Source organism: Triturus cristatus, chromosome 8, assembly GCF_964204655.1.
Source record: "Triturus cristatus chromosome 8, aTriCri1.1, whole genome shotgun sequence".
Taxonomy (NCBI): domain Eukaryota; kingdom Metazoa; phylum Chordata; class Amphibia; order Caudata; family Salamandridae; genus Triturus; species Triturus cristatus.
Window position 1 is genome coordinate 328,643,823 of NC_140591.1, and position 21,813 is coordinate 328,665,635.

The following is a 21,813-nucleotide window of genomic DNA, read 5'->3' on the forward strand; positions in this document are numbered from 1 at the left end:
AAGACTCAAGATTCAAATGTCATTATTGTGGTAAAACAATGGATACATTCATGACAAGTTAAGGATCCCAGGAGGCTTCTTTGAGATTTGGAGTCAGGCTGTTCACTGTCCACAGGTTCCTACGTTTCAGAGTGCGACGTTCTATAAACTGACCTCTTCTCCGCTGCTCCCCCTTTGGCAATTCATTTTCACCAGATATTCTTTTCTGGTCGTTTGGTAAACTCTGAAGAATTACTTTTTTAAATTGTCCAGCTCATAATGAATGAGTAATTATTGGATTGTTATGATTTTTTTCTATGTTTCTATTGTATTATTTTTTCTTCTTATTTATTACATTTATATGAATTGATTTACCCATTTTTAGGTCGAGCCTGGGCAGCGTATGCGCTGCTCTGCGAGGCATGCTGTATTCAGGTATGAACTTGAAGCTCTGTCCATTTTCTGCCCATCTTTTCAATGCTCCTGTTACTGTCCTTTCTAAATAGTCACTTTTGATTCATGAATAGGCTTAGTAGTCCCTCTTAGTACTGCATTGTCTACCTTAGAAACCTCCCATAAGAACTGGCCTTTTTACTTATGTTGTTACTCAGTATGTTTCGTTAGTCAGTGAGCACTATTTTCTTGAATGATTTCTCCTATTCCACCCACAACATGCTTTCCTACATTCAGCACGCCACCCGCTTTTCCATTTTTATTAGTAATGGCGGCCTCGTCATATTTACAAAATGCGCAGCTCCACCCCCCAGTACCTTTTCATCTACATAATTTTTTTCTTTGCCAGCGTGGTCCGCTTTAACTTTAGCTGCCGTGCTCCTTTCTTCATTTTATTTAACAGCATGGTCCACTTTAACTATAGCGTACGCGCTCAGAAAGCATTTATTTAAATGAACTTTGTTTTTGTGTTTTGGTGAATGCACCATATACAGAGCTTTCACTTTAATGGTGGCTGCGCCACTTTCTTTAGACACTGCTTGCCTGATTCAGCTTACAGCGATCCCTGTCTAAAGAAAGGGGCACGGCTACCATGAAGTGAAAGCACGGTATAGGGCGCTTTAACAGAAAAAAAAATTGTCTGTGAAGTTCACAAACAAATGTTTTTTATTGTAAAAGCGCCCCACGCTGTGCTTTCACTTCAGCTTACAGCGAGCCACGTTTAAACAAAAGGGCATTTAATGGCCTAAACAAATGCCATTAAAGGCTGGACTGTTCCCATGAGGCACAGGGTCAGACTGATTTGCATATGGCCATGTCTGAACTGGGGTGGCAGAGTGGGCTAAAGAACGGTGATGGATCAAACCCAGATCTGTTGACTGAGTGTGAGTGTTTGATTGGTTCTGATGCTCCATCCATCACCACCCCCTTTTGTACCGCTTTGATCGCCATAAGTTGGCAGGGAATGCTCAGACGTGAGTCCCTTGCTCACTTTGCCACTGGATTCAAGCAAGCCTGGCTGAAGACGGCTGAAATGCCAGAAACCTGTCCTAGGAAGCTTGTTTCCGGTCCAGGGAAGGCATGGCTTGGCAGTTCGGGCTGGACTGTTCCCATGAGGCACAGGGTCAGACTGATTTGCATATGGCCATGTCTGAACTGGGGTGGCAGAGTGGGCTAAAGAACGGTGATGGATCAAACCCAGATCTGTTGACTGGGTGTGAGTGTTTGATTGGTTCTGATGCTCCGTCCATCACTACACCCTTTTGTACCGCTTTGTTCGCCATAAGTTGGCAGGGAATGCTCAGACGTGAGTTCCTTGCTCACTTTGCCACTGGATTCAAGCAAGCCTGACTGAAGACGGCTGAAATGCCAGAAACCGGTCCTAGGAAGCTTGTTTCCGGTCCAGGGAAGGCATGGCTTGGCAGTTCGGGCTGGACTGTTCTCATGAGGTACAGGGTCAGACTGATTTGCATATGGCCATGTCTGAACTGGGGTGGCAGAGTGGGCTAAAGAACGGTGATGGATCAAACCCAGATCTGTTGACTGGGTGTGAGTGTTTGATTGGTTCTGATGCTCCGTCCATCACCACCCCCTTTTGTACCGCCATTAAAGTGAAAGCACAGTTCACAAACAAACGTTTTTTTTGGTAAAAGCACCCCATGCTGTACTTTCACTTTAATGGCGGCCGCACCCCTTTCTTTAGACACAGCTCACTGTCAGCTGAATACCACAAGCAGCGTCTAAAGGGGCGTGTCTACGATTAAAGTGGTCTTGCATTTGCGATAGTTTGAGCTATTGCCATTATAAATGACAATGCCTTTTATTTATGTGTTGGTTTTCAAAATACATAAATAAAAGGCATTGCCATTTGCAATGCCAATAGCTTAAACTCTCGCAAATGTGAGACCTACTGCATTGCAAATGCTTGTTATTTCTTGGTGTTTTCTACAGCCCCTATAAGACTCATGTAAGTGGATACTTAGGGCCTCATTACGACGTTGGTTGGATCGCAACCAAGAGGCCGTCGGTTGCGATCTGACCGACATCTGCGACCGCCACATTAAGATGCGCAGCGGTCAGAGGCAGGGCGGAGGGACTGACCACCGGTTCCAATGGGCTCAAGGGGCCCGTCCGACCATCGGTCTGAATGTAATTCCCTACAGTAAGGGCGGTGACTACTCAAGCACCGCTGTAGAGATTGCTATGTCCCTTTCAGACAGCCTTTTAATGGCTGTCTGACAACCATTCAAAGGATGCCGGAAATAGACATTGAGGGTCACTAGCAGGGCGGCCGTCCCTCCGCGGCCTCCGCTATGAGGCCTGGGAGGGCACCTGTGGTGCCCCCCTAAACATCCATACCCAGCATGCCAGGTACCACATGGTGCCTGACACACGGTGCATGGATGTTTGAAAACATCCATTTTGCCAATGCAGCTTGTGCTGTGGCCATTTTCTGAACGCAGCACAAGCCGCAGTGGGAAAATGGATGTTTCAAACCGCCTCATGGGCGGTCGCATCCTAATTTTTTCGGATAGAACCTCCGGCTAATAGTCGGTCGGTTTCCATTCCGACACGATGTCGATCAGACGTGCGTGCGGCCGGCATTGCAATAAGCGACTTAGTGCCTCAATGAAATAATAACATATAAGGTGTGAAGAAACCGGACCAAGAATGTGGGTCCACTCCTCAGTGACAAACCCTGATACAATGACTGAGGTGAATGTTTCAAAAGTTAAGAAACCAATGCAAAAATATGTATGGACATAATGTGAATTGGGGGCCGATTCACAGACGACCTACACATTTGTGGCGGTGGCCCGTACTCGTGGCGGCGGCCCTGCACTTATGGTGGACCTCTGCAATGAGTAACTGCAGAACTGAGGTCCCGTCATGAGTGCGGAGGCCCTTTGTGAGTCCTAAGTGTATAACATTTACAGCGCGATATTTCAGTATTCATTTTAAAGATTATTTACTTTACTTTATTTACTTAAGGCTCTGATTGCGAGTCTGGCAGTCCGTGGACCGGCAGACTCGTGGATGCGCGGCAGTCTCCCGAATGCCCTATTAGGAGTCGGGCAGTCAGACCGCCACATCTGCGCCACAACTGCCAGGGAACTGCCGCTCCTTGGTGGTGTTGCGGTGGTCAGGAGGTAGTAATATGCTTGGCCGGACTGCTGCGGTCCTGTCAAGCATATTACAAGTTTCCTCACCACCACAGTTTCCATGGGGGTTCCACTGCCATGTAAACCGTGGCAGAGAGAAAACAAATGGGGCCATGCAGGACCCCATGTGCCTCCTCTGCATAGGGATGCACACAGGGTGGCACAACATATGCCCCCCGTGTGCATGTGCCCCAGTTCCTGCTTGGAAGGGACTTTTCAGTCCATGGTGTGCAGGAACTGTTTGGGGCGATCCCATTGCGGTGCCCATTTTATGAGGCACCATCATGGTAACATCAAAAACCAGTCCGTCAGACAGGAGGAAACTCCTAATCTGGCGGACGGACTGGCCCTAAGGGCCTGATTATGAATTTGGCGGTGCAGTGCCGGGTCCGCCCCATCACTGCACCGCTAAACCCGTGGTCAGGCCACCCACCAGATTATTCTTGTGTCTGGTGGACTTTTATTTTGAAGTTCCCACAGCAGTGCCCTGAAAATGGGCACCGCAATGGGATGCCAAAAACTGTTCACAAAACTGTGGTGCAGCACACAGGTGGACACATGCTGTGCCCCCCTGCATGCACCCCCGGGCACAGAGGCACTAGGGAGTCCTGTAGGGGCCCCTTTGTTTCCTCTCTGCCATGGTTTTCATGGTGGTGGAACAGCCATAAAAACCGTGGCTGAGAGGAAACTTGTAATATGCTTGGCGGGACCACGGGGGTCCCACCAAGCATATTACTACCTCTACACCGCTGTAACACCGCAGGGATTGACGGTTCCCTGGCAGCTGTGGCGGGATACAGGATACAACTGTCCTAATTGTAATAGGGGGTCTGGAGACCGCTACCGCCGGACCCCCATGAATCTGATGGTACATGTACTGCCAGACTCATAATCAAGCCCTTAAAGGTATGCAGGCCATAGTAAATGTTTCTTTCTAACTGAGCGCATACAGGCAAGCATTCCTTTGGTTTTCAATCTACCATCCAGAAGATTGAATCCTGCTTGAATGGGTTAATAATTTCATTTTATAAGCTTGCATAAGAGCAATATGGTTATAAGAAATGTTGAAACAGTTATACATAAAGGGTTGCATTACATGTATTATTTTCCTATTTGGATCAGAATATCCTTCCAATTGCTTTAGAACCCATATTGCAGTGAAGTACTCTGTTTTGTTCCATTAACTACTCACAGAGTCAAATGGGGAGCTGCTGTCATTAGTTTCAATGGTAAGCTAAAATGCAGTTCATTTTCTATAATTGCAGCCCCACTGAGTAAAGAGCCAGTAAAAGCTTTTAATCTCGGGCATTTTTGAAAGGAGATGATTCGAATTGCATTTAGCATCATGGGGAGGCTCACAATTATTAAAGCTTCAAAAACATAAACATAACATACGGGTTATCACTAACATGGCGATTTGTTTACAAGAAAACATACAATTGCGTAGGCATAGACTAGGCCCACGGTGAATAGATAAAATAGCAAGTGAGTGATGCAATGACACAATTATACCTAGAGTAACAGAAGGAACGAGCCATACATTTGGGATACTGCAATGAAAGAACTAGAAATAAAAAAAAGTATTTTAAAAAATATATTTATTGTCATTTTCAAATAAATCAGCAGCAGTGGCCCATAGGCTTGACATTCACCCATCGCTGACCACCTCACAAACTTTTGCAGATGGTTACAATCAATGGAAACAGGTATTGTTACTGGGGGAAATTTGGTCACATATACTATACAAGCACAATAATCAATGGATAGCAAGACATTATTACATTGTTGGCACAGTAACACTAAAAGGCGCTCTTGCCTGAACTCCTTAAATCCTGATGCTCCTCACTATGTATCATCTATTCCACTACATCACACAGTACCCTTCAGCTCCTTGTCCCTCGTAATATTTTGATCCATGTAAACTCAGTTGTGCGCATCACCTATGAATGCACCCAAATCACTAACTAGTCTGCCTGCATCGAACCTCAGGTTTGTGGTTTAGTTACCCAGACTATGGGCCTCATTTATGAACCTGTTGCATTGCTGTGTGAAAACAGCGATGCAACAGCTTTCACTGTGCCCTCCTTGCGACACGAAGGATACGCCGTATTTAATGTACAGCGCTCCAAGGCGCAGTAATGAGGCATTGCTGGAGAGTGTCCAAAAGTGACGCAATGTGTCATTACACATGGGCAAGTCCCATGTTAAATGTGCCTGCGTCAGTCTTACGCCTGATGTGAGGCAGGCGATAGATTTTGACGAAGTGGCGTCCTAGAAGTGGTGCATGGAAATATGGTAGGTTTCACTGTGCCGCTTCTACAAAGCTTTTTACTGGGGAATGCCCACCCTGCATACATTATACCTAACCCAGGTATAATGTCACGCAGGACTTTACAAAGTGACGGGTCTGCTTAGATGCGTCACTTTGTAAATAGGGCGCAACATACCGCATTTTTAAGCCGCCGGTGCGTCACAAACGTAAATAAGGCCCTGTGTGTTTAACCAGATCATTCTAAGGTCCTTGGAATGAGTTGCTCATTAAATTTTGAAGGTAATATGACTTCGGTTACCGCACATATCAGAATTACAAGTATTTCAATAAAAATTGCATGCACCAGAAACATTTCTCAAGGTACAAACTTACTGAAATGTATAGGGGGAAAAATGCCTGTTAAATATCTTTACATGTGGATTTTGGGACAATAAGCACCAAAATCCGCATATTATTACCCATTATCGGGGAAATACTGGCAATTGGGTGGTGTTTACTGCAGCCACTATTTTCCTACCCTGCTGAGTCAGATTTTTTCTGATGCGATTAATATTGCACCAATTACTGGCCCACTTCTAACGAAGGCCAACGATGACAGTTTCAATGTATTAGGAACATACAAACAAGATACATAGGAGCTTGTAAAAAGCAATAGCACTTGTCTATCTTGCATATAATCTAATCAGGACTCCCCACAATCAATATGAAGTTCAGCATTTGCAGTTCATGGCACAGTTACATTTTTCAGCAACAAATCTCAGCCCTCTTGAAGGGTTGTATTTAGTGTATCTCACAGCTGACTTTGCTTTGCGGCCCAAGGCTCATGGTGACTCATTCTGTCATATTTGACATGTTGTGGCCAGCTCTACCTCACAGCTAGTGTTGTGCTTCTCCTGGTATTCTCTCATTGGTCAGAGGTGAAAGCAGAGACTTCCTGCGTACTGGTCTCTGCCATCCTGGGCTGGTTAAGGAATTACTAAACCCATTTGTCTGGCGGCACTCACCCGCGCAACCATGGCGATGTCAGGCCCTGGGAATTGTGTCCTGTATGTGGATCACTGAAAATTGACAGCAAAGCCGCATGTCAGGCAGGAGGCCAGAGCCAGCCTCAGTCAGGACTAGCTGCACTGCCACTAGTGCCCTTATTCAATGGTTCAGATGGCTGCTTTTGCCTACTATCCCCAGTAGGGACAGCCATTGGGCAGTCGCAGTCTGCACCCTTGATCTGATCAGAGAGAGAACTCCTCAGGAAAGAGTCCATGTCCGCCAGATGGTGTCTCACAAACTGCTGTTGCAGTGGCAGGCACATGCATGAGCTGAATACATGCAAAATCAGCCAGGCTGGTTCAGAACAGCCAATGGGAAGGTGACCAATGTGCCACTTTCCTGCTTGTAGACATGACAGTGAAGTTGATAAAAGGAATTTGGTTCAGTGGCTCAATCTTGCCAGCACCAATAATGTTAGTATTGCACAGCATTTATAAATATAATTCAAAAAATCTTTGCACGAGGCTGATTGCACAGTTTACATTTAAATTCCATTAGAAAATGTACTTCTCTTACACCCGATGCTACTTACTGAAGTCCAAACCCTATAAAATGCTCAGTGCCATAAACATCTAGCACAAATACATCACTGTCTGCTGGTTGAGATCTGTGGGAATGTCTGCAAGGGCTTTCATTATAGCCCTTTCACTCTGTGCCTGCATCTGCTCTGTGATGGTGAGGAGAGGATTGCTACTTTCTGCACAGTTTACGCGTTCTGTCTTTTCTTTCATGTGCCCCTACTGGATTTTCCAGGCTAGTCATTGCGAAACTGCTTGTTTATGGAGAATTTCTCCTAGGGAGGAAACCAAGATTCTGGTGTTGTCCCTGCTATCCTCAAATAGTAGCTTCATTCATTCTCCTCTAGATGCTTGTTATACTGTTCAACCTTCCCCATTCACCGTTATGAATCTCTTGCTCTCTTCACTTTGTAGCAAGGTCACAATTCTCCACAAAAGGAATAGGGATTTGTGGTTGAGAGGTCTAAGCTCAGGGCTGTGGGTGACTAGTGTCCACTCACTGCCTTGGTTGGAAATCTCCAGGACTTTCCTTTGAACCGTGTTGTTCGGCCTTGTCGGGTGGCTGTTGTTTTTGGCGTTACTGAAGGTCAACTTCTTGAAAAGTTTTGGGTTAGATATTGGAGGAAGGCATCACCCTGCAGAGTCAAAAACATAAGCTGTAACCCCAATACAGCAAATTAAGAGGAATTCACTAAACTCAATAGTAGCATTCTGTTGTATAAAAGCTGGAAGGCATGTATTCCAATATTTCACATGTGCGGTCAACTATATTAAATAAGGGCTAATGCAGAAGAGCGATAAAACAAATTCCATTCTAATGTATTGCTCATTTACTGTTAGAAGTTATTTTTGCATTTTATTCTTGCTTTATGCTGTATATAATTGATATACCTGATATTTTATACAATCGAAACAGGTGTTATAGCAAATGTAATAAAAATGTTTGTTCACTCTTTGTATTAGCTGTATTAGTTTTCTGCAGATTTTGCTATGAAACCCTTAAAGACCTCTGTGAGAAAATCACGCTTGCCAGAGGCAGTCTTATCAAACATCACTACAAGGTATGAAACTCAGGGGCTGGTTTACTAACATTTTGTGCTGGTTTTGCATCACAAAAGTGACGCACACAGGTGCAAAGTGCTGCTTTGGAACTTACTCTCCATCATAAATCCAGATTTGCATTAGTAAATAGCCCTCAGGTAACACACAGTAGTGCTTGTGCTACTTTCCATTACCTTGCGTGTTCTATAGGTGGTATATGTTTGATCCCAAGCAGCCACCCATGGATTTTGAAGCAAGCTATCTACTAAAAAACATAGACAGGACTTTGTGATAAAATGAATACCTCTTCAAAGCAGGAGTAAGATTGAAAAAAGTTTTCTTTGCTCAATACTATTTCAACTTTGCATGTGTGCTGCACTGTACAGCACACTTACAAAGTGGGAAAAGTGTTAAACTATGTCTAACCATAGTATTTTATACTGGAAGGGTACTGTTCCAGTACAAACTTGCCACAAGGCAGCCAAAAGTGTGCAAGCATAGGGAGAGAGAGAAATAGTGCCATATCTAACAGTCGACATGGCATTGTTTCTGCTCTCTCCCTTTGACAAATGCAGTGTAGCAACTTTTGTTGCTGCACTGTGTAAAAATATAGTAAATCTGCCTCTAATTGCTTCATTGATCTGTGTAAAATGAAATTAAGATTTTTCTCAAAAACCTGGTGTAGAGGCCTCATAACACCTGTGTTCAGATCCTAGAATACACAAGCCAAGAAATCTCAGAAATGTCCAATAGAACACAGTTATAGTCATTTCATTAATTAATCCTCTGTGGCCAGGCCATTCCTATGCAAATGTCAAATAGTAGGCTGGATCCCATGAAATATTACATAGTCCTCTCTTAGGTTTTCTTCTCGCTTGCCCACTACAGGCAATGAGCTCTGAATAGGGAATATAAAGGCAAGGCAAACTATCTAAGTTGTGACATGATCCCGTAAGGTGTTTTCACACTTCAATCCATACTGTATGACAGCCATGCAAAAAATGATGTGAACTTGGCATGAGCAGGTTGAAATACCTCAAACCAACTGAGACCTCAGAAAGACCAATGTCCATTCAGTGTTTTCTGTATTTATCGTACATGTCATCATAGGTTTTTAGCCTGGACATCCTATACTTTCTCCCCTTCCTTTCCACTAACTTGAAACAAAGCTGGCTAACTAGTCACCAAAATCCTTTGTTGGATCTCCTGATTTTTCAGCATGGCCAACAATGCAAATAGTTAACTTTTTAAAATTTTCATCTAATACAGAGGGTCTGTGAGAGTGCCCTTAGTAAGAGAATGTTTCATTATCATATAATGTGTATTTGTACCAGGCAGAGAATGCATTCCTTTTCGTCTGACTTTAGAGAGGAGGACTACAAGTCCAATATGATAAAAAAAGGCTTATATGAAAGATCAAACCACAACGTTTGCCAGTACTTTACTCACTTAAGAGGTGACTAAGCAGCAATTATGGCGAATACCCGCATCTACTTTGTACCTTGTTCACAGGGAGTGAAAAATGTTAAGGAAAGTTCAATATAATCAACTCCACCTTAGATTAATTTATTTGACAGCCTGACATACCCCTAAATCTGCCATTTGTCTGCATTTTTCGAATTTTTTCGGAGTTCGTGGGGAATAACATGCAGATTTTGGTGTACATGCAGATTTGGGTGTTTAACGCCACAAAATCCGCATGATATGCTAAATGCCATATGATTTTCCCCATAAAATTTCGGCAGGTTTGACCAGACGAAATTTAACAACAGTTGAGGTACTTAACGCATCCAGTCATTACCAGGTGCGTTAAATACCTTCAAACTCGACACATGCGAAAACAAGGGTTTCACATGGGTCGGAATATAACAAGCGACTTATAATTGGGGCCTAACTGTCTCAGATAAATAGTACAAGTCTATCTAATCCTTTTTAAAGGTATGTTTAGTAGCATATCCCATAAACAAAAGCCACAAACTGAGAACGAGCACCAAAGTCCATATTTAAGCCTATAAAGTGTTGTTGTAATATTCAGTGCCATACCTCAGGGTCGCACCATAGAAAGGTTGCTGAATGTTGAACACAACTTCCTTGCACAAAGACAAATAATCACAACTATTTTCACAAAAGAGTATGACACCAAAAAATACTCAATTTTTATCAGCGTCAGTGCACAATAAAGAGAAAGCGTATTCTACCTGTGCCCGATTCAGCATTGCCTGTCACCAAGGCTAAGATCATTCGGTCCATCACTGCTTCCTCTTTAGATAACACGATTGGATCTAGGCTAAGATCATTCGGTTCATTACTGCTTCTTCTTTGGATAACATGATTGGATCTAGGCTAAGATCATTCGGTCCATCACTGCTTCCTCTTTGGATAACATGATTGGATCTAGGCAAAGATCATTCGGTCCATCATTGCTTCCACTTTGGATAACACGGAAACATTGGATCTATCCACGGGCCCTTTTGCACGCATGCAAGCAAGGAAAAGGGGGCCCAACCACTGGCTTGGAAGCTAAAAAATCTGTTAAATAAAGGGTGAAGTGGATCCCTCTCAGATCTCTGTGCCCTAATGCCACTGAACATACCACACTATTGATAGCAACTGCCCTTATTTCCTATCATAACAAAAAAACAATACCCAACCAGAGAAGTAGTAATTCCAAAAAGCAAGTATCATTATCCATGTCTGATCCGCAGGCCAAACAGACTGTAAAATGAGTTTTACTCTGGCTACACCCGCAACCGGCCATCTACCTTTACTACCCAAAAATGACAATGTTTTTTTAATAATGAGTTACCCTCAAAACAATGTACTGTACCTATTGTAGAAACTTCCTACTTGGAGCCTATTATTGTATTAACCCAAGGAGTCCCGGAGTTGTGTAACCTTTGACTGTGAGAAGCATGCCAATGCGTGGCATAAAAAAGATCAGCCTATCGAATTCTCAGATGTTCTAATATGAATAGCTACTTATTCCTATCTACAATCCAATTTACATTACAAGACACAAAGCTAACAGCTGCTAAACCGCAACAACAGGATTAATATAGAGTCAAAAACCAATCAAATGTTCCTTATGTTAGCCCCTTCTCTAATTTTTTGTCACCAACACCCAATGTCATGGTGCATCACCCACTTCTTTTTCCTTTTATAGCCTCTTTTTTCTTATATTCGTGTTCACCGCTGAATACACTTCTGCCCATTTTCAGTATCATGCCTAATGCGAACCGTTTAGTAAAAAGCGGCAAAGATGATCTTGAAATCACCAATTCCATGGCCATCGAGGAGAGTAGTAGTGGTAGCCAAAAGTACCTACATCACCTATAGAGAATAATAATATCCTTATGGAGTAGTTTGGTGTCCACCAACCCAGAATACATGCTCCCTTTACCGCACTTAAAAATGCTGAAGTCACATGATGCTGAGGTCAACATCCAACTGTGGGGTCTATTCACAAACACATTTTGGAGTGCGTTAAATAGTGCCCTTGTAGTACTCTTTTACATACTCCTAAATGTCTTTGTGAATTGGAACTTTCGGGCCCATTAACAAAGGCATAAAAGGGTTTGTAAGAGAGTGATACAGATGTACTGCTTCCAGGGCCGGACTGGGAACCCAAAGCAGCCTTGGCAATTTTGTCTGAGAAGCCCCCCCATAACCCCACCCACTGAGGGGAGGGAGTACAAGTGTGAAGCACTGCTGCTTTTGTGACTGGGGGGCGATATTGCAGCACTGCTGCAAAACCGGCCCCTAGGAACAAACCCGGCCCCCGCCACTGCAAAACCAGCCCCCACCCTTCCAGCCTCCCAGGGAAAGGCTCGATGCCCGCTGTGGCCAGTCTGGCCCTGACTGCTTCTTGTAATGACAAAGGCTTTTATGAATCGGCTTCTGTGTGTCCAGTCATACCTCTCGCAGCATATACATTTTCCACTAACTCAGCAAAAACATGTTTGCATCTTTCTACTCGATACACAATCAACAGAATGAACAGCTTCTGTGTCAGCTTTCTCTGTAATGCCTGCTAAGTAAATATTTGTGTAGCCAAAATTAAATTGCATTTGTCTGAAAGATGTTTCTTCACAATGTTTGCAAAATTAGGAGCATTGCACACATTTGCCAAATTAAACAACTGCATCAGCGACATTAAAACCCCATCCATACTTTAAACATATTTGTAACAATACACTTATAAATGTATACTGCTTTCTAGCATCTTTTTTATAGGAGAAGTTTAAAAAAAATCTAAACTGTTTCTACAATCAATGAAGAAGTGTACTAGTCTTTATTTTCTTGCTGACAAAACAACATGCTGAAACTAGTAGTAGCACAGGCAGCAGCGATGCATGTGACTGAATTTCACTGAAGTTAAACAAGAACAACTGCCTTAGACCTGGAATGAGTTTCAATGCCCACGTCTATTCAGTACGTGCTGTGTATTGTGTCTATGGATCCTATGCATTTTCCAAGAGGGTACATCATTGAGAACATCACAGCCAGACAACAAGTAGCTGCTAGAAATCACCCTGGTTCAGGTGAAACCTCTGGGCATGGAGCTCTTCGCCTCCTCAAAGCAGTGACAACAAGTATCTGCCAGCAATCACCCTGGTTCTGATGAAATCCTCTGGGCGTGGAACTCTTTGCCTGCACAAACCTGTGACAATGTAGCTTCTAACAATCACCCTTGTTCCGATGCAATCTTCGGGGTGTGGAGCTCTTCGCCTCCTCAAAGCAGTGACAACAAGTATCTGCCAGCAATCACCCTTGTTCAGATGCAATCTTCCGGTTGTGGACCTCTTTGCCTCCACAAACCTGTGACAACAAGTATCTGCCAGCAATCACCCTTCTTCAGATGCAATCTTCTGGGTGTGGAGTTCTCTGCATTCACAAACCCGTGACAACAAACAGCCCCTAGCAATCACCCTTGTTCAGCTACAATCTTCCAATTTTGGAGCTATTTGCCTCCACAAACCTGTGACAACAAGTAGCTGCCAGCAATCACCCTTGTTCAGATATAATCTTCTGGTTGTGGAGCACTTTGCCCCACAAACCTGTGACAACAAGTAGCTGCCAGCAATCACCCTTGTTCAGATATAATCTTCCGGTTGTGGAGCTCTTTGCCCCACAAACCTGCGACAACAAGTAGCTGCCAGCAATCACCTTTGTTCAGATATAATCTTACGGTTGTGGAGCTCTCTGCCCCACAAACCTGCGACAACAAGTAGCTGCCAGCAATCACCCTTGTTCAGATATAATCTTCCGGTTGTGGAGATCTTTGCCCCACAAACCTGCGACAACAAGTAGCTGCCAGCAATCACCTTTCTTCAGATATAATCTTCCGGTTGTGGAGCTCTTTGCCCCACAAACCTGCGACAACAAGTAGCTGCTAGCAATCACCCTTGTTCAGATACAATCCTCTGGGTGTGGAGCTCTTTGCCTACACAAGCTTCTGATGTGAATATCCAAGCTTCCTCTTTTACTGCTGCTTTTCTTGTAAGCTCTGCTTGAACAGTATTGCCCGCTGGGGCCAGTGATGCTTCACACGTTATGTCTTCCACTTGCACTCACTTAAAGTTTATGATTGGTTGTATTAATACTTGTATATGTATATAAATTAACATCTAATTACTGCAGCATTTATTTCTGGGCTACAGGATCCAGCCACTGCAGCCATTGTTTCTCTGTGTGTTTCCTCCATCCCAGCACAGCAAGATTCTGTGTCTGTATGGTAGCACAGTATGGTTCCATGTTTGCTCATCCTTAGGCAAAGGGTTTTGATTGTAGCACGTGAAGCACTACCTGGAAGCTCTCTACGAATAATTGAATACTAACAAATCCAACATATTGATGTCACGAGTCATGTGCTTTTTTTTCGGTTGTGAGCCCTGTCGTTGGAGCCCTATTTGCCATCCCATTGCGTTCGATTAAATACAAATTATACCTAAAAAGCACATCCCTAAGCTCCTTTGTAAACACTTCACTGTAGGATTTCAGCTTTCGGACCTTTAAATCCTAGTCAATTTTTTGGCACAAATTGCTCTAAAGAAATCATATGATGCAACACGTGAAATGCTTTCAAATAGGCAAAGATAGCAATCACATGCTACTGATTTGAGAACAAAAACAACAACACATAACTCTATTGCACCAGTAGCAAAACTACCCATACTGGCGGAGGGATGCAGCATTGCTCAACACGTCAAATAGTGTTTTTAAACTGACAGAACACTTAGAGCGCATTTCAAAACTGCCAAACAGAAAGGTTGCACTTCATCAACTTCTCAAAACCTCCACTCTCATGTCTAAAAAACGATCATCAGAGTTTCTCCTAGAAACAATTTTTTAAATCTGCCTCCTGCTGAAGGTAATGGAGCACTTGGCCCTTCTCAGTAGCAGCCCTGCGGCTGGTCTGTACAATCAGGGTATGAAATGGTGTGGTTTGTACTTTCAGGGCTCTACACGAGACTGCCAGGCCAGGAGATGACAGTGAGCGTCACTTTGCTTCGTTGGTCCTTCAGCATTGGAACAAGCGCCGCGTGGCTCATGCCCACGGTGGATACCCCATTCACCGCCACAATCATGTCACCACATCTGAAAGAGAATAACACATGAAAACTGAGCGCAATAAACACTGCAAGACTGACTAGCCTTTGAAACGATTCGGTCTCTATGTACATTAAAGGCTTTCATTTGCTTATTATGAAGGCAGCTTATTAGAATATGATTTGCCGTCCTTGCAAAGGCAACAAGCATTTCAGCAGCAGTCAGCATACCAGAATACAAAAAAGAAGACATTGGTAAAGCAACATTTTTTGCGATCTGCAAGTTTTGCAACGACGCTAAATTAATGCACACAAAGGGCCTCATTTCCAGCGCTGCTTTTAATGATGCTCTGGTGGCCCAGGACTCTCAATCATATCTACGAGGCCACGGAAAGCTTTTCGTGGCCTCGTAGATATGGTGTGAGGCAATGCAGTGCAAGTAGCTGGGTTGCCTCACACTGCCTCGGGGAAGCATCCCATGGGCGTTGCAGTGGGTGTTCCCATTCAACGCCCATGGCATGGTTTCTGACTCCTTACCAGATTTACAACAAAGTGTCAGTCTGGGAATATGTCAAAACCCTGAGCCTCCCCAGGCTAATATCCTACAATGAGGGGGGTGCCTACGGAAGCACCGCCATAGGGATTACGATGTCCCTGTTCTCTCTGCCTTTACATGGCGGTCCAACCGCCTTGTAATGGCTGACGGCATGGGACTTTCGGGCCCCTAGCATGGCTCCATTACCCGTGGACTTCTGCTATGGGCCCAGGGGGGCATGTGTGGTGCCCTGCCAAGCATCCATGCACTGTGTGCCAGGCACCACAAGGTGCCTGCCACATGGTGCATAGATGTACCCATTACCATTGCCGCTTGTGCTGTGGCCCTTTTCCATCTGGCAGCACAACAGTAAAGGGTATGTTTCCGACAGCCGTGCTGGTAGTCGCATTGTTATTCAGCGGGTAGGGCCTTTTTTTTAATTAAAAAAACAATCAGCATGGCTATTCACAGGAATATTTGAAATATTGCATGAGAGTCTGCGGACCAAGAAGCAGCATCTTGCTTGGAAAAATGTTCGGGTAGCTGGAGGTATGTAAAATACTGGTTATTAGGTTTTCTGAATTCCACCTGTATGTCCATGGAGAATTTTACAAACCTTAAGTGCAGAGCTAACAGGAGTCCGTATAAAACCCAGTTTGACTCTTTATTGATGTTACAATTGTGAAAATGCATGTTTTTTTCCTAAACATGTATTTGCCCCATGGAATTCAGCAGTCGAGCGTAGCAGCAGATATCCTACTATAAGCGGCACAGCTCACTTAACCCCTCAAAACTTCTAGGTGAAAAAGAGTATTAAAAAATCTCAGTAAAATCAAAGGGCTGCTGTAATGAAGTAGTTGGAGCCTTTTAACTCTCATGATTAATGCTCATTTCAGTATCACAACTTTTGGGCATTTTTCTCAGAGGTTTATCTGTCCATTGATGCCTGTAGCCCATCTCAAGGAAAGCAGCCACCACTCTATAAACTGAATCAGAAGATACCTAAATGCATCAAAGGAAAATCTCTTCTAGAAAAGGATTTGTGATTGTGATTACAAGTCGCCGCTGCTCCCTGTCATTTTCCAGTTGAGGTGCTGGGATCAAGATAATGACGCCAGTGCCAAGACGGCTCTGGACATTCGCGCGTTCTATAAACAATATCAATATAAATTACTGTGGCCCAGGTAAGAGCACATTGGTGGCCATTGTCTACATCACAGGACTGACTCCATTAGCAAACTTCACTGTTCCTGGCTAGGGTTTTGTTGGGGGTGTAAACAGGATCTCCCCTGGATGTAGGTCAAATTTGGCCCAATTAAGCCCCCACACGCTGATAGGAGTTCTGTGCATATTCATTTCGAAAAATTGGCCTCCTGTACTGTGGTTAACACACTGCCCATTTGATGATTCCCTCTAATCTAGTTTAGAGATACCAACACCTTTCTTTATATGGAAAGAAGGCAAGGGCCTTGCTGTGTGCACAGCTGTCAATCACCCCAATATTGCAAACCAGTGGTGCATGTCTCCTGGTGCTATTTGAGTCTTCTGCTTAGGAAAAACTTTCTTCCGTCTACTGAGACCTACCTACCCAAGAAAGTGCTACTTCTGCTTCATTATTTAGGTCAAATACAGCTCACATTGTGTTCTTCTAATTTTGAAATGGCAATATTTATTATACTGCCCTTTGCAAAGATATTTGGAAGGTGGTAGAGGTAAAAACCTTCACTGTCACCTAAACGCCCGTGGGAAATTTGCAACATGTTCTTCTAATCTGCCTCTATTATAAGGAGAACTGAGGTAGGTAAAAGAAGTGCATAGTGGTTAGAAAGTAATGGGGTCAGATAAACCGCCTAAGCAATGCATCCCCTACTTAGAATGGTGGATGTATTTTTGGCAGTAACGTGGAAGATATGATTGAGTCTACAAACTGCCAAATGGATATCCAAGATGGCTGCCAGAATAAAGGAAGCTTCTGTATAAGTTTAGGCAATATGGGGCATATTTATCATTGAGTTGTGTTGCCCTTGCGCCATGCAATGGAGCGAAAGAGTGACATAATTGCTAAGTCAGATTTAGCAAGCCATGCAAGGCCACCTCTGAGGACTTTGACTGCACCTACAGTGGCCAGGGCCCTGATGGGGATTTCTACTCGGGTAGGGTTCCACAAAGAAGTGGTGTCTGACAGGGGCACCAACTTCTTCTCTGCGTACGTGAAGTCAATGTGGGATGAGTATGGAGTAACTTACAACTTCTCCACACCGTATCACCCCCACACCAAAGAGCTTATTGAGAGGATCAACAGGATCCTTAAAGGCATCATTATGGGCCTGTATGAGCACTTGAGATGGAAGTGGGCTGACCTCTTACATGCATTCTTTTTGCCTATGGGGAGATGCCACAGAAAGGAGTTGGGTTCAGTCTCTTTGAACTCCTGTATGGCCACCCTGTTAGGGGACCTCTCCATCTTATCATGGCGGGGTAGGAGCAAGCTCCCAGGAAGCGCCCCAGGATGTAGTCATCTACATGTTAACCCTCTGGACTGAGATGAAGCACTTCTGGAAGAAGGCTACTGAGAACCTGGAAGCCAGTCAGGAGGGGATGAAGTTCTTACACGACCAGCAGGCCACTCTGGTTGAGTTTCAATCTAGACAAAATGTGTGGGTGATGACACTAGTGAAAACCAGGGCCTTACAAGACCGGTGGTATGGGCTTTATGAAGTGAAAGAGTGAAAGGGGGAGGTCACCTACCTGGGGGACCTTAAGACCCCCAGGAACCCAACAGATGATTGGGTGGAAGAGGAGAGTAAACCTCTCCCTGGCCTTCTATTGTCTAAGAGACAGGATGGGTCAGTGGAAGGTGTCAACCTCTCCTCTACCCTGACCCCAGATCAGCTGAAGGACTGTCCCACTTACTAAAGCTATTTGCCTCTCTAGTCTCCCAGGGCTCACGTATATCTGTCTACCCATAACATTGACGCTGGGACAGCATGCCTATGGAAAATACATTTACAGGCTGTCTGAAAGGTGAGAAATAGCATCAAGGTGGAAATGTCCAAGATCCTGGAATTCTCACTCCAATAGCCCTTGTTCCAGCCCAAAGCCGCCGCACAGGACGCCATCTAAGATTTCAGTTTCTGTGTGGACTATATGGGGCTCAATCCAGTTACAAAGACCCACCCCATCCCATGAGCTGATGAGCTCATAGATAGGTTGGGGGCTGCCAAGTTTCTGAGTACCTTTGATTTAACATCTGGGTATTGGCAGATTGCTATAACTGAGGGTGATAAGGAGACGTCTGCATTTTCCACCCCAAAGGGCCACTTCCAGTTTATGGTAATGCCCTTTGGGTTAAAGAGTGCCCCTGCCACCTTCCAGAGGTTGTTTAACAGGGTCCTGGCTGGGATGGGGCCTTCCAGTGCTATCTATATGAATGGTACTGCAGTCTTCAACTCCAGCTTGAATTAATCTCAGACACTAGCAAACGCTTGGGCTGCATCTCAGTTCATCAATTTGTGCCCACCATGCCAGCTCAGTTTGGACACAGTCATATGAAAATCAGTGTTGACCTTGCTCGAATGGAACAGTCCAACCTGAACTGCCAGACCAGTTCCACTTGGAGCCAGAACACAAACAACCCAGAACCAGTTTTGCCACAAAAAAGCTCCATATACCTTGATCCCTGCACTCCCCCTGGGACTCCTCTTGGTGGCCCTCCAAACTTGGCTCCCCCACCCACTCCTGTGGACCATGCCGAGAACCTCAGGATCATCCTGGACCTGAGCCTCTCCATGAGCAGACAGATCAATGCCATCTCCCAATCATGCTTCCACATCCTGCAAATGCCAAGTAAGATTTTCAAGTGGATCCCACTGAGCACCAGATGAATGGTAGAAAGGTAGTTAAAAAGAAAACAAATCTGTAACTATTTCGATGTTATTATAACCTAAATGAAAAATGAGTGCAAGTGAAACTGATCTATGGAAATGCATGGTTTTGGTAGGAAAGCGCAGTTAGTTAACGGGATCTCTACATAATTAAAATCTATGTGTGTAACTAGAGGGTGGGTCACCGAGTTGCATCCTGGCTGGACCACTGGACAAAGTGATATGCATATAGAATTCTACCATGTCCCTTCCTATGACAGCACTGTGAATACACATGTAATTCGTTAAAAAAAATATTATACAAAGTATAACCTAGCCTTTACCATTTAAAAAATGTATAAACTACAAACAGTATAAGATAACCGGCTGCAAAACGTACAAAACATTTTTTAAATAAAACATTTCCTAGTTATATTTTGAAAAGGTATGTTTTTCTTTTCTGTCCCGAAAATCTCCAAACCTACCCTGTCTCCTTGGGGATGTCACAACATTGATGCAGCCCTCTAGCACACCCCAGTGTTTAACCCCCCGGGAAAATGTTTGTGAGTACCCAGGCCTTTTTATTGTATCATCGTGACCAAAGGGGAGAAATGGGTGACAGCAGCCTCTGAGTGTTGTTTGCAAATTCCCAGCACTTCCCTTAGCATACTCGAGCAGATCAGTCACATTAAGGATAGAATGAAGAAATTACACACGAATCAAAAGGGCTTTGATTTGAACCTGAGTGGCATCTATTCTTGGTTGTCAGGAATCTTTGTTCTGTTATATTATTAAAATGTAGACAGTGCACGAATACCAACCGGTGTCTTGGCGCTAACAGTCCACAAGTGAGCTAGTGCACTATTCTTTCAATAGCCAGGTTTTAAGGGCTTTCCTGATGGATACTAAAGAAGGGAGACTTCTGATGGAGATGGGAAGGGTGTTCCAGAGCTCTGTAGCACCCACCGTGAAGCTTCTACAGCCCCAGTAAGCCTTGCAGAATCTCTGAGAGAGCATCGGTTTTGCCCCCTCAGATCGAAGGCATCTGTTTGGGGCGTACCAGTGCAGTTACCGCCTCAAGAACTAAGGACCAGTACTGTGTAGCACCATATATGTGATGCATAAGGCCTTAAACTTAATGCAACACTTAACTGGAAGCCAATGCAGTCTCCGAAGATGTTTTCCCACTGATTGAAACTTGGGGATCCCCAGCAGGAGCCTTGCAGCAGCATTCTAGATCATCTGTAGCCTGTGTAAGTGCTTCTCGGGCATTCCGAGATAAGAGCCCATTGCAGAAATTCAGTTTGGCAAGGACTAAGGATGTTTTCCTGCTGTCTGCTGGGATCAAAGGTAACATTTTCTTGCTCACCTTAAGTAGGAAAAACTAGATGACGAAACTGACTTGACTTGAGCTTCAAAGTTCACTTTCTCATCTATAATCCCTCCCAAATCTTTTGCTCTGGGACCGGGATGAGTACTTCTCTCAATTCGTCCGGCCACCAGATTGGTGACCAGCTAGGGGAGTAGTTACCAAACAGGATTATCTCGGTTTTCCCTGAGTTAAGTTTGAGACAGTGCAAACTCATCCATGAGTCGACTGCCAGCATGCAATCCCTAAGTATTTTTACAGATGGACAGGATGATTTGAGTGTCATCCGCATAGGTTGTTAAAGCCATCCCGAAGGATCTGATTAAAGCAGCCAATTCAGACATGTAAACATTGAAGAGTGTAGGGCTCATTGAAGAGCCCTTAGGGACCCCACAAGGGAGAGTGAAAGACGGGGAAACATAATTGCCCAAGGCAACTGATTGTATCCTGTCAGATAAAAAAGAGGAGACCAATGCTAACGCATTGTGCGTGATGCCAAGTGTATTCAGACGGTTAAGTATGGTCAACCGTGTTGAATGCTGCCGACAGGTCGAGCAGAATGATGACGGCGGCACCTCCTGCATCTACGACTGCTCTAATTTCATCTGTGGCTTTTATCAGGGCAGTTTTGGTGCTGTGCTCTGCCCTGAATCTGAATTGGCACTCGTCCAAAAAGCTGATTATTCATGACTTTATCCGCCAATTTGGCTGGCAGTAGAAGACACGAAATAGGGCTGTAATTATTTAGATCAGCTGCATCAAGATTTTGTCTTTTCAAAAGGGGTAAAATCAATGCCTTCTTCCAAATGGAGGGAAAAACCCCTTCCGTAAACATAGAATTAAAAATGGAGGTTAAAATGGGGCTAAGGATCTCAGGGATTTGTTTGAAAATCGTGAGCGGGAAGGGATCCTGGGGAGAACCCGATTTGGCCTGTAGAATATGAGTAGTTACCTCGTCCACAGTTACTGATGTAAATTCAGTAAAAGCTGGAGCACTAGGGAGTCAGGGGATTTCTAAATCATAAGT

At 44.2% G+C, this 21,813-nt stretch overlaps 1 protein-coding gene across 1 annotated transcript in view; it reads right to left on the bottom strand.

Annotated features, from left to right (window-relative positions):
• Positions 1-12,318: 12,318 nt before the first annotated feature.
• Positions 12,319-21,813, bottom strand: part of LNX2 (ligand of numb-protein X 2) — a 203,224-nt gene continuing 193,729 nt past the window's right edge. Inside the window, exon 10 of the mRNA XM_085621630.1 lies at positions 12,319-15,068. Within this exon, the coding sequence (XP_085477756.1) occupies positions 14,933-15,068 (136 nt within the window). The 3' untranslated portion in view covers positions 12,319-14,932. The remainder of the gene's footprint in view (positions 15,069-21,813) is intronic.